This window comes from Salvelinus fontinalis, chromosome 18 (assembly GCF_029448725.1).
Source record: "Salvelinus fontinalis isolate EN_2023a chromosome 18, ASM2944872v1, whole genome shotgun sequence".
In the NCBI taxonomy this organism is placed as follows: domain Eukaryota; kingdom Metazoa; phylum Chordata; class Actinopteri; order Salmoniformes; family Salmonidae; genus Salvelinus; species Salvelinus fontinalis.
The window spans coordinates 35632003-35646181 of record NC_074682.1 but is presented as its reverse complement, the minus strand read 5'-3'; the positions used below and the strand labels follow the sequence as shown (position 1 = coordinate 35646181).

Genomic DNA, 14179 nt, shown 5'->3' with positions numbered 1-14179 from the left:
CAGATAATTGTATGTGTGGGGTATAGAGATGAGGAAGTCATTCAACAATAATGTTAAACACCTATTATTGCACACAAAGTGAGTCCATGCAACTTATTATGTGACTTGTTAAGCAAATGTATACTTTTGAATTTATTTAGACTGCTATTACAAAGGGGTTGAATACTTATTAACACAAGACATTTCAGCTTTTCATTTTTTATTAATTTGTAAAAATGTCCAAAACCATAATTCCACTTTCACATTATGTGGTATTGTGTGTAGGCCAGTGACACAAAATCTCAATTTAATCAATTTTAAATTCAGGCTGTAACACAACAACATTTGGAAAAAGTAAAGGGGTGTGATTCACCATGTGAATACTTTCTGAAGACACTGTACGTTCCGTTCTCTGCATCAACAAAACTCTCTCTATCCTCTATCTTGTTAAGAGTGTTCAGGTGTGTTGGCCATGGCCTGATCTTAATGAGTGCTTGTTTCCTTTTAAATGGGGTGCGTTTGAGTAGACTGAAATTAACAGCTTTGTATGAGTTTAAAAAAAACATGGCATGCTAGCTCTTTCCTGGTGGCTCAGTGGACTAATTCCATGGATTGAGAACAGAAGATCATAGGTTTGACTCTCACTGATGCCGTGCCACAATAAAAAAAGAAATGTGTTTGCATGATTAATGCTTAGGGAAATAAATGTCTTTCTGTGCTTGGAGTTCAAAACAGTTAAGCTAGCAGTGTTGTTAAAAGTCTTATTGAAACATGTACTCAGAACGTTATTTATTATCGTCAAATAACCTATCATTTCCACTCTCAAAACATTAATAAAACCCTAGGAAATCTTTCAGGGAACCAGAGTAAAACATTCTCAGAACCTCATAGAAACTTAAAAATGTATGTTCCCAGAACAGGCAAAATGTTCACTTCCATTGTCAGAACGTTTAAAAAACGTTCAGTTTTAACGTTTAGGAAACATATGGCTTTGTTCCCAGAACCAATGGGAAACCAAAAGCCTACGTTCCCACAACTCCCAACTCCCTAAATGTGCTAGCTTTTTTAAATTTTTAAATTTTTAATTTTTATTAATTTTTATCCCATTTTCTCCCCAATTTTTCGTGGTATCCAATCGCTAGTAATTACTACCTTGTCTCATCGCTACAACTTCCGTACGGGCTCGGGAGAGACGAAGGTCGAAAGCCATGCGTGATCCGAAGCACAACCCAACCAGCCGTACTGCTTCTTAACACAGCGCGCCTCCAACCCGGAAGCCAGCCGCACCAATGTGTCGGAGGAAACACCGTGTACCTGGCCCCCTTGGCTGGCGCGCACTGCGCCCGGCCCGCCACAGGAGTCGCTGGAGCGCGATGAGACAAGGATATCCCTACCGGCCAAACCCTCCCTACCCCGGACGATGCTATGCCAATTGTGCGTCGCCCCACGGACCTCCCGGTCGCGGCCGGCTGCGACAGAGCCTGGGCGCGAACCCAGAGACTCTGGTGGCGCAGTTAGCACTGCGATGCAGTGCCCTAGACCACTGCGCCACCCGGGAGGCCCTAAATGTGCTAGCTTGGCACAAAAACATTTCTCTAATACCTTCAATGCTGTTCTATTTGTACTTAAGTTAACTGGGCTTCTTAATGGTTCTATTATATACTTCGTCATGACCCAGTTGGGTCTGAACACCTATAACGATAACATTCTGAAGGAGGCAAGCTCTTGTAAGTTGTCAACACCATGGTGAAGTTGGACGCTCTCAGGCAAACGAGCACAGGACCCTATCCTGTCTGCTGGGTCTCCAGTGGGCCCTCTGCCAGGACCCTCCCCGCCATGCTGGCCCATATGCCAGGGTATATTTCACTCAGAGTGGCTGGCTGCAATAATGGTTGCGGTAGCACCACTGAGTTGGGATGACCATCTGTCCACCAGAGAGCTAGCAGGGCCTGGGCAGCCTGCAGCCTGTCAGCTACTAGACCAGAGAGTAGAACGATCTCCAGTCAGTTTGTTTGAGGAACCAAGATTATCCAGTAATGCCTACTTTTAAGTACTCTTATAAGTCAGGGTTGTGGGGGGGGGGGGGGCGTATTACAGTTTTTTACAATCACTTTGGCACTAATTTCGGAACCTTGATGTCATTTTTCAAAGCTCCAGACACAAAACTCACAACCAATGATCAAAATGAAAAAAAATCTAAACTAGAACACTTTTTCCAATTCCTTGGATACAATACACATAAAGCTAAGATCATTTGTTCATTGAACTAAAATCACCTGTTCAAAATGACAACTTAAAATCAAAGTATTACCATTTAAAAATGCAATTCACACATTACATCTGAGATGACTATCTATTAATTTCATTACAATGATCTAACTATCAATTGATACAACTGCTAAAATGATAAGTAGCTGTTGCATTCCTCTTAATGCATAGTTTTATGGAAACTGACAAACAATATTCCATGTTTAGATCATGAAAGTTTCAGGATAACGAGATCCATTGACACCAATTACCGTGGAACATGAACCAATTGGACTACATTATCTATGGATGTAATATTTCATTATCATTCTTTATCAGACACTGTTTCTATGTTCCCATGTACCACTTTTCCAGACCATATTTTCACTTTATTAGGTACACCTATCTAGTACTTGGTAGGACCCCTTTTGCCTCCACAACAGCCTGAATTATTCACGGTGTTGTACGTTAAGAGAAGCCCTTCTGCACACCACTGTTTTAAACGGCTGTTATTTGAGCATTTGTGGCCTTTCTGTTAGCTTGAATGAGTCTGGACGTTCTCCTCTGACCTCTCTCATTAACAAGGTGTTTTTGCCCACAGAACTTCCGCTCACTGCATGTGTTTTGTTTATCGCACCATTCTCTGTAAACTCTAGAGACTGTAGTGCATAAAAATCCCAGGAAGGCAGCTGTTTCTGAGATGCTGGAATCACCATGTGTGGCATCAACAATCATACCACGGTCAAAGTTGCTTAGATTACGCATCTTGCCCGTTCGAATGTTAGGTCGAACAACAACTAAAGCTCTCTACTCTATACACTCTATATATTGAGTTGCAGGCAGCCACATGATTCGCTGTTCGAATATAACCTTCCTTGATGAGCTAAATCAGGTCTGTAGAGCTGATGGCATGACCTATGTCATTGTGTGGGATAATGTCAGGTTCCACCATGCTCAAATGGTGCAAGCATGGTTTCAGGACCATCCACAATTTACCACCCTGTACTTACTCCCATACTCTCCTTTCCTAAAACCCGATTGAGGAATTTTTCTCCACATGGAGGTGGAAGGTATATGATAGGCGTCCTCATGAACAAGCCACCATTCTCCAGGCCATGGATAACGCATGCAATGACATCACGGCAGACCAGTGTCAGGCCTGGATTTGCCATGCCCGAAGATTCTTCCCAAGATGTATGGCTAATGAAAGCATCCATTGTGATGTGGATGAAAACCTGTGGCCAAATCCACAAGACAGGGTTGAGGGAAATATAGAAGTACAGAAATCAATCCTTTGTTTTGCTTTTTACAGTAAACCAGGTGAGGAACACTGCAGTTGATGTTTTACTGTAGTTTTTTTTTTTTTGTAGCTAATTATTTTTGCTTTGATTCAAAGAAACCTATGAGTGATTTTATTGTATTTCATCAATAAATTTCAGATTTTGTTCAATGATTCCACTGTGTCTGTAGAATTTTCTTTACTAGTCCTTTTACAGTGATGTATTTATGTGTAGTACCATAATGAAACATGTATCACATATTTTGTACTACAATATTTAATGATAGAACGAACAACTACACAGTGAAACTATCGGTATCTTGTGTGTGGGTGATCTAAATGAATGTTCCTATGCTATTTCATGATAATTTTTTTATTTGAATCAATGATTCTGCAAGTGCAAGGTTTCTTTAAAGATATGAATGCATAATTCAATGTTTTGAACATTGGACAGCCTGTGTTACAAGTGATGACCGTTTTGAGTTTTGTGTCTAGAGTTTTGAAAAATGACCACAAGGTTCTGAAATTAGTGCCAAAGGGATTGTAAAAAACTGTAAGAGCACCCTCAAAGTTCTGTATCCTATGTTGTACCATGGTCACTTTTAGAGTTTACAGTTTTTTCCAATTGCTAACACACTAAAATGACATGCACAGCATAATTATTTAAACTGACACACAGAGAGCAAAACCTCTTCGTTTCCAAAAGTCTAAACACATTTTCTGCTTTACACACATTTTGCAATTCAAAATGGCACTTTTTAAATACACTGCACACGCTTCTCTGCATAAGACACAACAATCTGACATAAAGTCACATGTTTGCCATTTCAAAACACTGCCATTCAAAATGACACTACATGAGCTAATTGGCCAATACATGTGCCACCTGGCCAAACACCTCAATGGTTAATTATTACCACTTCAATCAGGAAGTAAGCACTATGAAAAGACCACAAAACCATTTGTTTTACAACAACAATGGAAGCCGTTGCAGAGAGAGGAAGAGGAAGAGGGAGGGTGAGAATGAGAGGGGGAGGAAGAGTGAGAGGTAGGGATAGAGCTGGTAGAGGAGTTCATGGCCAAAGAAGACAACTTTCAAATGAAATCAGAGCCTTAGTTGATCATGTCATCCACCATGGGCTGACAATGAGAGAGTCTGGAATCAGAGCAACCTTAGTTGATCATGTCACGCCCTGGCCTTATTATTCTTTGTTTTCTTTATTATTTTAGTTAGGTCAGGGTGTGACATGGGGAATGTTTATGTTTTGTTAGTTTTGGGTGTTTATTTGGTAAAGGGGTTATGGTGTATAGTATATGGGTTTGTGTGGAGTACATGTTTCTAGTATTGTCTATGTATGTTTGGTTGTCTAGGAGAGTCTATGGTTACCTGAATGAGTTCCCAATTAGAGACAGCTGATTTCGGTTGTCTCTGATTGGGAGCCTTATTTAGGGTAGCCATAGGCTCTCATTGGTTGTGGGTAATTGTCTATGTCAGAACGTTTGTAGCCTGTTTGTATGTGCACAACGTTTGTAGCTTCACGGTCGTTTTGTTGTTTTGTTAGTTTGTAAAGTGTTTTGTGTCGTGTTCATCTTCGTGTTGTTTAATAAAGAAGATGGCTTATTTTCCAACTGCTGCTTTTTGGTCCGTCAATCCGCCACACGATCGTGACAGATCATGTCATCAACCATGGGATGACAATGTGAGAGGCTCGAATCAGAGCAACCTTAGTTGATCATGTCATCAACCATGGGCTGACAATGTGAGAGGCTGGACAGAGAGTGCAGCCCAACCTTAGTTGATCATGTCATCAACCATGGGCTGACAATGTGAGAGGCTGGACAGAGAGTGCAGCCCAACCTGAGCCGTTTTACTGTCGCCTGTGTCATCCGGACATTTAGACTGGAGTATGTATGTATGTAACCAACATGTCTTTCACACTATGTAGTACACCCCATGTTATAGTGTATCAGGTGGGTGACACCTGTTTACTTCATGAATGGCTGATGTCATACACTAACTGCACAAATTTCCTGTAGAATTTACTCTACTGTGGAGGAAATATCTTTAGGCTGCATTGTCCAAGCCCTATATTTTTGTTTTTTTGTTTTTCTAAAGGACTGAGAGACGCAACCATGGTGGAGGAAGGGGTCAAATGTTCACTGGGGTACGGAAGGCTATAGAAGAGGCATGTGATGAGATTGATGTGGGTACGATTCAGGGATGGATAAGGCACTCAAGGCACTTCTTCCCTCGATGTCTGGCAAGGGAAGATATTGCCTGTGATGTGGACGAGGCGTTGTGGCCAGACCCAGCTGTGATGTGGACGAGGCGTTGTGACCAGACCCAGCTGTGATGTGGACGAGGCGTTGTGGCCAGACCCAGCTGTGATGTGGACGAGGCGTTGTGGCCAGACCCAGCTGTGATGTGGACGAGGCGTTGTGGCCAGACCCAGCTGTGATGTGGACGAGGCGTTGTGGCCAGACCCAGCTGTGATGTGGACGAGGCGTTGTGGCCAGACCCAGCTGTGATGTGGACGAGGCGTTGTGGCCAGACCCAGCTGTGATGTGGACGAGGCGTTGTGGCCAGACCCAGCTGTGATGTGGACGAGGCGTTGTGGCCAGACCCAGCTGTGATGTGGACGAGGCGTTGTGGCCAGACCCAGCTGTGATGTGGACGAGGCGTTGTGGCCAGACCCAGCTGTGATGTGGACGAGGCGTTGTGGCCAGACCCAGCTGTGATGTGGACGAGGCGTTGTGGCCAGACCCAGCTGTGATGTGGACGAGGCGTTGTGGCCAGACCCAGCTGTGATGTGGACGAGGCGTTGTGGCCAGACCCAGCTGTGATGTGGACGAGGCGTTGTGGCCAGACCCAGCTGTGATGTGGACGAGGCGTTGTGGCCAGACCCAGCTGTGATGTGGACGAGGCGTTGTGGCCAGACCCAGCTGTGATGTGGACGAGGCGTTGTGGCCAGACCCAGCTGTGATGTGGACGAGGCGTTGTGGCCAGACCCAGCTGTGCGGCAAGATGCTGCCTAATTATTTTTCTTGACTCTTTTTTTCTATATATTTTTTTCAGTTTACTGTTTTTTTGTGAGCCTATTTTTGTTCAGTCCAATGTAAATATATCTGCTGTGCATATGTTGCACTGACTTGTTTGGTGAAAAATCAAAAATAAAATGTTTCAACAGCATGTGTGTGTATCTGCAAATATTTCTGTGCATCTGAAGAATTTTCTACAATTTGAACTATTTTAGTATTATGGCAAAGCATACTAAAGATGACATGCCCAACAGTGTGTATTTGTTTAGACGTGTGTGCCAATGAAGTGTGTGCCATTTCGTGCAAACGTTTGATTTTGATAATGCTATATGTAGTTTTGGTTGCAGTGCTGAATTTTGCAGCATTTGAGGTATTTTGCAGTTTGGGTGTGTGGTTTTGTGAATTGTGTTAAGTATTTTGATAAAACCAGCCTAGTTTGCAAAATTGTGTTTTAGCAATTGGGTAAAACTGTATTATTCCACTCTATTTGTCTGTTTCCGATGGTAATATATCAAAACCGCAGCAAATGACAAAGAGTAGTCAGGCTGATCATTGATTTGTAAAGACCCACAATAATGGGAAGAGGATAATTGGGTGAGAAGTTCATGGCCAGGGAAAATAAGTCTTGGTGAATGTAGTATTTCTGGTAAACAAGCTAGACAGCTGAACTGAGAGAGTTTTCTTTGTACTTTGAACACGCTGCCTTGCCAGTACAATCTGTGTGCATTTGGTGTGGGTGACGTGGCTGAGTGTAGACAGACGGTACTCAGCCAGGGCGGTGTGTGTGTGTGTGTGTGCGTGCGTGCGTGCGTGCGTGCGTGCGTGCGTCTGTCTGTCTGTCTGTCTGTCTGTCTGTCTGTCTGTCTGTCTGTCTGTCTGTCTGTCTGTCTGTCTGTCTGTCTGTCTGTCTGTCTGTCTGTCTGTCTGTCTGTCTGTCTGTCTGTCTGTCTGTCTGTCTGTGTGTGTCTGTGTGTGTTGGTTTGAAGTGTCTGTTTTGTGTACCTGTGTCTGTGTCTTGTCAGTGTTTTTTTGTGAGTGTCTGTAGTCTTCTAGTGTGCTGGTATGTGTTATTATTCAGACTGATGGTCACAAAGCTGCTCAGCCCTTTGCAGATAACCTATGAGACATAATGGTGTTGCTTTGTTCTTGACCAATAGCCAATATTACTAATGTCTCTATGACACAACCACCCTCTCTTTCACCCTCTCTCTTTGTCCATCTGCTCCTTTAAATTTGACACTATCTTTGTTAATCTCTTCCTTTGAATTTTACACTATCTTTGCCCTCATCTTTCTTCCTTTTGTTGCTTCTGCTTTCTCCCACAGTAGTTATCTACCAATTACTTAGCTAACATTGTGTGCTGTAGTGGTGTCTCTCCCACTGACAGGATCTCAGAGTTAGCCTGCCTGGACAATCCACTGGCCTTTTCAAAGGACATTACATTTGACATTTATATTTAGCAGACACTCTTATCCAGAGTCAGTGCATTCATGTTGTAGTCAACAGTTAGCCTGTTGACGTCAACTGATTGAGCTTATTTAAACTTCATGTTCTTAAATAGATAGTATGAAATGTGATGTAGGCCTACCTACCGGTTGTTGCTTTTTTTAACACTCATACAGACAGTGGTTGTCAATTTTCCATTGCAGACTCTAAACCTAAATCTATTTTTCTCTCTACTTCTGGGTCTCCCTGTCCTCTCTTGGCTCTTGTCCTCCACATTAATTATCTAATTTCAGCACTAATATGTCAGCATATAATGAATTGTACTGGTTACAATTATTTTTAATACTCTTGTTTCACCTGTTTAATTGATTAATACATTTAGTGGATGGGACAGTGTGAAAATACGTGAAGTCACTGAAAAGTTTGTGTTATATTGTAACGCTGAGTAGAAACCTGAGTTATTGAAGTTTAAAAAGTAGGCACATTAGTGATCATGACACACAAAGTTTTGAAGCTGGGTGCATCCATATACTGGAGAGATCCATTTTAATGTTGGCCTCCACACAGTTTGCCCTTTATCATGAGTTTGATTAAGAACCAATTCTGTTTTACAACAATGACGATCTGTCGACTGTTGCAGTGGGAAGATGAGGATTCAAAATGACCTAGTTAAAAACTGCCAGCAGGTTGATTTGATGGCAATCAAAACCAGTATCAGAGGCCAGGTAAGACATTGGGCCAGGACACAGGGGTAGCCTACTCCTCTATCCAATTGGTTTTAGTATTACATGTTTTGTTTATTGTGGTTGTGCTTTCCTATTGGTAAAGGGGAATGTTTTTTTATATCAGTTTTGTCAACTTAGGTCCCTCAGGCCCAGGAGGGACCTGCTGCCGAATGTAGCATGTTAGAATTTAATGGTCTTCATTTCAGCACCAAGGACAGCGTCCGTTAACCGGATGCCCCCAGGTGGACTAGGAGCTTCTAAAAGCACTGGGTGTATAAATGGAAGAGGAAATACACTAAATGGCCTAACAAAAATGTCTGATGGATAATTGTTTGATTCCCTATACATATATTTTGCTAAGCTAAACTGTTTTTCTTGTCATGTGACCATGGATAATGCTTGCATATTTTCAATGAATTATTATTTTATTTTTCTTAAAATAAAATAATGTGCTTAAATACTTATTTTTTCTTCCTGTTTCCGTAGGCTAGAAGGGTGGTTTTGTGCCTTACAGAGGAATCACTAAACTGCTTTGATTTATTATTGAGTTTAAATCTGTGTACACCTTGGTTCGGCTCCATATAGGCTACTGCATGTGGAGCCGACAGAGAGCATCCGCCCCCTTGAGAGTTCGATCCTGGGTGCCTCTCGGCGGGGGTCCGGCCCCGCCAGACAGCGCTCACAATACACAGAGGCTTTACCCCCCTCACATCCTTGCTTTCATATCTCTGTGACTAATGTTTTCATATGGCTGTGATTCAACTCTAATCTAGTTATGGCATGGTTAATCTATTCAGTCGTTTGATGCTGCTTGGCCAAGTTCTTTGAAATTCGTTCATAATTTTCTTTGTGGCATTAAATAACACATGGCTGAACTTCATGAAAGAACACAACAGTTGTTCGGTAGCCAGTGAAGCAATGTGTATTATTACAACATTCATGTAAGCCAAGAGCCTAGTATCTGTTTAGATGATAGGCCTAGACTTGTTTGAGAGAAGGTTGAATAAACTATACATAGGCATATGTAACAAGAGAGACACATTTGAGAGAAGGTTCACCCAATGGAAGTGGCAGACTACTAATATCAGTCCCTGTCCACTGACATTACATACACCGTTTAGATTTCCCGGGATACACTGACTAGCACGTGGCCGCAACGTCACATGAAAATCAGAACCTCGGATAGCGGCTTCTGCCAATGCGCAGCAAGAAGGCAGAGCTTTTTTTTCCTTCGCGGATAGACTGAGGAAGGAATAATCATAGGAAAACGAGGTGACAACAACGATACAAAAAAACACATCTGTGTTTCAATTTGGCTAGCATGCATTTTTATGGCAGGATCCTCTTTTTGTTCGTCCACCAAATCAATTTCGATGGAGGCACGTCTGCTGACAGAAGCAAGTATTTAAACAATGCCACGTAAAATAACGTTTTATTGTTGTTGAATGGACGTAATTAGTTATTGGTAGTAAACGAACCCGTTATTTGGTGGCAAAGTTGATCTGGCATGGCGATGTAATCGGTTTGCTTCGTTCCCATACTCTGGGGGGTTATTCCCTGCCATCTCTGTTCTTCCTGGTGTGTGTTCTGCAGGAATCGTTGCAGGAAGAACAAAAAACAGCATGGAATTTCAATGGCAAAGGGATGTGTGTTCTTCTACAGGTTTTTGGTGTCTCGTCCGATCCTGTTTAAAATGCGAACACGTTGGATAGTAAAGTGGCTCTCGGACTTATGTGGAGAGGGAACCGTGAGGGACATATTCTCTAACAATCAGCCAGAAAAAACAGTGAGGAAACAGGGGAAGAGAAAAATACGGTGTTTTGAAGTCTAGCATGCCATTGAGGGACAAACAAAAGAGAGGTGGTTGTCAACTGGCCTTTTTTGTACGGACTAAACAGATGAAAGCAACACCCAAAAATGACTCGGTGGAATTACGGATGACATAGTGACATCTGTTTTTTAATAACATTGTATATTATACCTGAGCCTTCAACGCTACCCGCTCCACTCTATCTTGCTCCCTCTCTGCTTGCGATAGAATTTCCTTTCAGAACCTTGGACAGCTCCCGTTAAACGCAAGCGTTGCCATTGTGCCATAAGTGACTGGATCGAAAATGTACATGAGGGGATTCAGTTTGATCCTATTGCTGTTTGGTTATGCTCATCGCTCACACTGAACGCTATCGGGAATTGTTGTATCGGCATCCGTTGAATTCCAAAAGAACTGCCCATCCATGAAAAACTTCCGCATTGTCTATCGGCTACACATGGTAACAGAGAAAATGTAACAATGAGAGATACAATGTATTAACATTGTAATGTTTTGATTACCGTTGACCAATATTTTTTTTCGGCAGTCATGCTTTTTATAGAAACCTCTGGTATTTTTGTTTTGATAGTATAGCCCATAGCTGGGGAAGGCTACTTGAACCAAATAGGTTTGCACTTGGTAATAATAATAGGCTACTTACAAAGCCCATTTTAGCGCTCAAATCGTGCATAAGAAATGCCTGATTTATACAACTAAATGTATTGATACTTTCTATTTCACCCTACAGCCGCATTTTGCCAATGTGGGCTAGTTCATGATGTTTAAGTACCGGATCCGTATGTTTTTCAATGAACTGAAAGTGCTGGTTTTGATGCGGTCTGGCTTAAGACGGGGGACCGATTCTGACACAAACCCAGACAGGCGAACAAGCAGCATGCGAGGGCTCGGGGTAGGAGGCTGCGGGTGGCCACCCTTCGACTGCTCTACCCGGGACGACGAAGAAGAGTACTATGGCACCAATCCCCGGCCGCGGAGCCTGGCATTGGAGGAGAAGAATGCGAAGCTCCAAGCGAGCCTGGACACTGTATCGCTCACAAGCAGCTTGGACAGTGGCATGCGCTCGCCGCAGTGCCGAATCTGCTTCCAGGGCCCCGAACAGGTAGGCTTTCCTGTCCTTCACCTATCTATCCACGTCTAGGCTACAGTTCCCTAGGCCCCTTTTGATTACCAATTGTCTCCCCATTGTTTCCAGGGCTATGCCTGTAAGTCCATTCAAAGCTTCAAAGTTGGTTCTTCACATGTATTTCAGGTCTATACATAAGCCCACACTGCAGGGAAGCTCAGGTATCACCTTATGGCTGAGGAAAACAAGCATGTATTTTATCAGGGCAAATACCAAACTTTTCCACAATAGATAAAGTCAACCTTTGTCTCCAAAGACCCCATAAGAGACACATTGGCTCCATGCAGACTGTTACGTTCTCCTGGAATCCAGAATAACTCATGCGGATACAAAGCTTTTAACTAAAACTTTGTTGACATGTTTCTGCATCCTCATGTTCCAGCTGCAGCCCAAACAGACAGTGATACAGCTTCCTCCCATTGAGGAGCATAAGCAGGGTTTTCCTTCAGTGACTTACAGCCCCGGTTAAATTTAAGCTCTGCAATTGTGACCCCATTAGGATGCCACAAGTTTGGTTTCATGAAGCAACTCATGAAACATCAAATCTGGAAATGTCTCCAATGGGTCAAACTTTCACAAAGTGTTATAGAGAATTTACATCATGGATGGCTATCAGTGCTGTGCCAATATTAAACATTATTGTATTGTTATCCTGTTTGAGAGACAGTTTTCCAATAGACAGCACATTATTTTCAGTATAGTTGTTCGTACTTGGTTCCATACATTGTTCCATACATATATTGTTCCATACATACATGCAAGTACCTGTCAAAAGTTTGGACACACCTACTCTTTCCAGGTTTTTTTTTAATGTTTTTATTATTTTCTACATTGTAGAATAATATTGAAGACATCAAAACTATGAAATAACGCATATGAAATCATGCAGTAACCAAAAAAGTGTTAAACAAATCAAAATATATTTTATATTTGCAATTCTTCAAAGTAGCCACCCTTTGCCTTGATGGCAGCTTTGCACACTCTTGGCATTCTCTCAACTAGCTTAATGAGGTAGTCACCTGGAATGCATTTCAATTAACAGGTGTGCCTTGTTAAAAGGTAATTTGTGGAATTTATTTCCTTCTTAATACGTTTGATACAATCATTTGTGTTGTGACAAGGTAAGGGTGGTATACAGAAGATAGCCCTATTTGGTAAACGACAAAGTCCATATTATGGCAGCTCAAACAGCTCAAATAAGCAAAGAGAAATGACAGTCTATCATTACCTTAAGATTTGAAGCTCACTCAATCCGGAAAAAGTCAAGACCTTTGAAAGTTTCTTCAAGTGCAGTCTCAAAAACCATCAAGTGCTATGATGCAACTGTCTCTCATGAGGACCGCCACAGGAAAGGAAGACCCAGAGTTACCTCTGCTGCTGAGGAAAAGTTCATTAGAGTTACCAGCCTCAGAAATTGCAGTCCAAATAAATGCTTCACAGTGATCAAGTAACAGACACATCTCAACATCAACTGTTCAGAGGAGACTGCGTGAATCAGGCCTTCATGGTTGAATTGCTGCAAAGAAACCACTACTAAAGGACACCAATACGAAGAAAAGACTTGCTTGGACCAAGAAACATGAGCAATGGACATTAGATCAGTGGAAATCTGTCCTTTGGTCTAATGAGTCCAAATTTGAGATTTTTGGTTCCAACCGTCGTGTCTTTGTGAGATGCAGAGTAAGTGAACGGATGATCTCCGCATGTGTGATTCCCACCATGAAGCATGGAGGAGGAGGTGTGATGGTGAGGGGGTGCTTTGCTGGTGACACTGTCAGTGATTTATTTAGAATTCAAGGCCCACTTTACCAGCATGGCTACCACAGCGATACGCCATCCCATCTGGTTTGTGCTTAGTGGGACTATCATTTGTTTTCCAACAGGACAATGACCCAACACACCTCAAGGCTGTGTAAGGGCTATTTAACCAAGAAAGAGAGTGATGGAGTGCTGCATCAGATGACCTGGCCTCCACAATCACCTGACCTCAACCCAATTGAGATGGTTAGGGATGAGTTGGAATGCAGAGTGAAGGAAAAGCAGCCAACAAGTGCTCAGCATATGTGGGAACTCCTTCAAGACTGTTGGAAAAGCATTCCAGGTGAAGCTGGTTGAGAGAATGCCAAGAGTGTGCAAAGCTGTCATTAAGGCAAAGGGTGGCTACTTTGAAGAATCTCAAATATAAAATATATTTTGATTTGTTTAACACTTTTTTGGTTATTACATGATTCCATATGTGTTATTTTATAATGTTGATGTCTTCACTATTATTCTACTATGTAGAAAATAGTAAAAAATTAAGAAAAACCCCTGAATGAGTCCAAACTTTTGACTGGTACTGTAAATACATACATACTGTACATAAATACATACATGTTGTTTCATATATTGTGCCAATGCAGATCTTTTTAGGTTAAAACAGGCAGTGGTTCCACCACCAAGAAGCAGATACAGATTAATACTGCAGGTATATAACAAGTAGTGTAAGACACTATGAACAAAACAATTGC

The 14179-nt window shown here is 42.1% G+C and overlaps 1 protein-coding gene across 1 annotated transcript in view; it reads left to right on the top strand.

The window, feature by feature from the left end:
* The first annotated feature begins 9880 nt into the window (after positions 1-9880).
* The window catches only part of LOC129815415 (E3 ubiquitin-protein ligase MARCHF9-like), a 45960-nt gene continuing 41661 nt past the window's right edge, over positions 9881-14179 (top strand). The window contains exon 1 of the mRNA XM_055869214.1: positions 9881-11645. Within this exon, the coding sequence (XP_055725189.1) occupies positions 11301-11645 (345 nt within the window). The 5' untranslated portion in view covers positions 9881-11300. The remainder of the gene's footprint in view (positions 11646-14179) is intronic.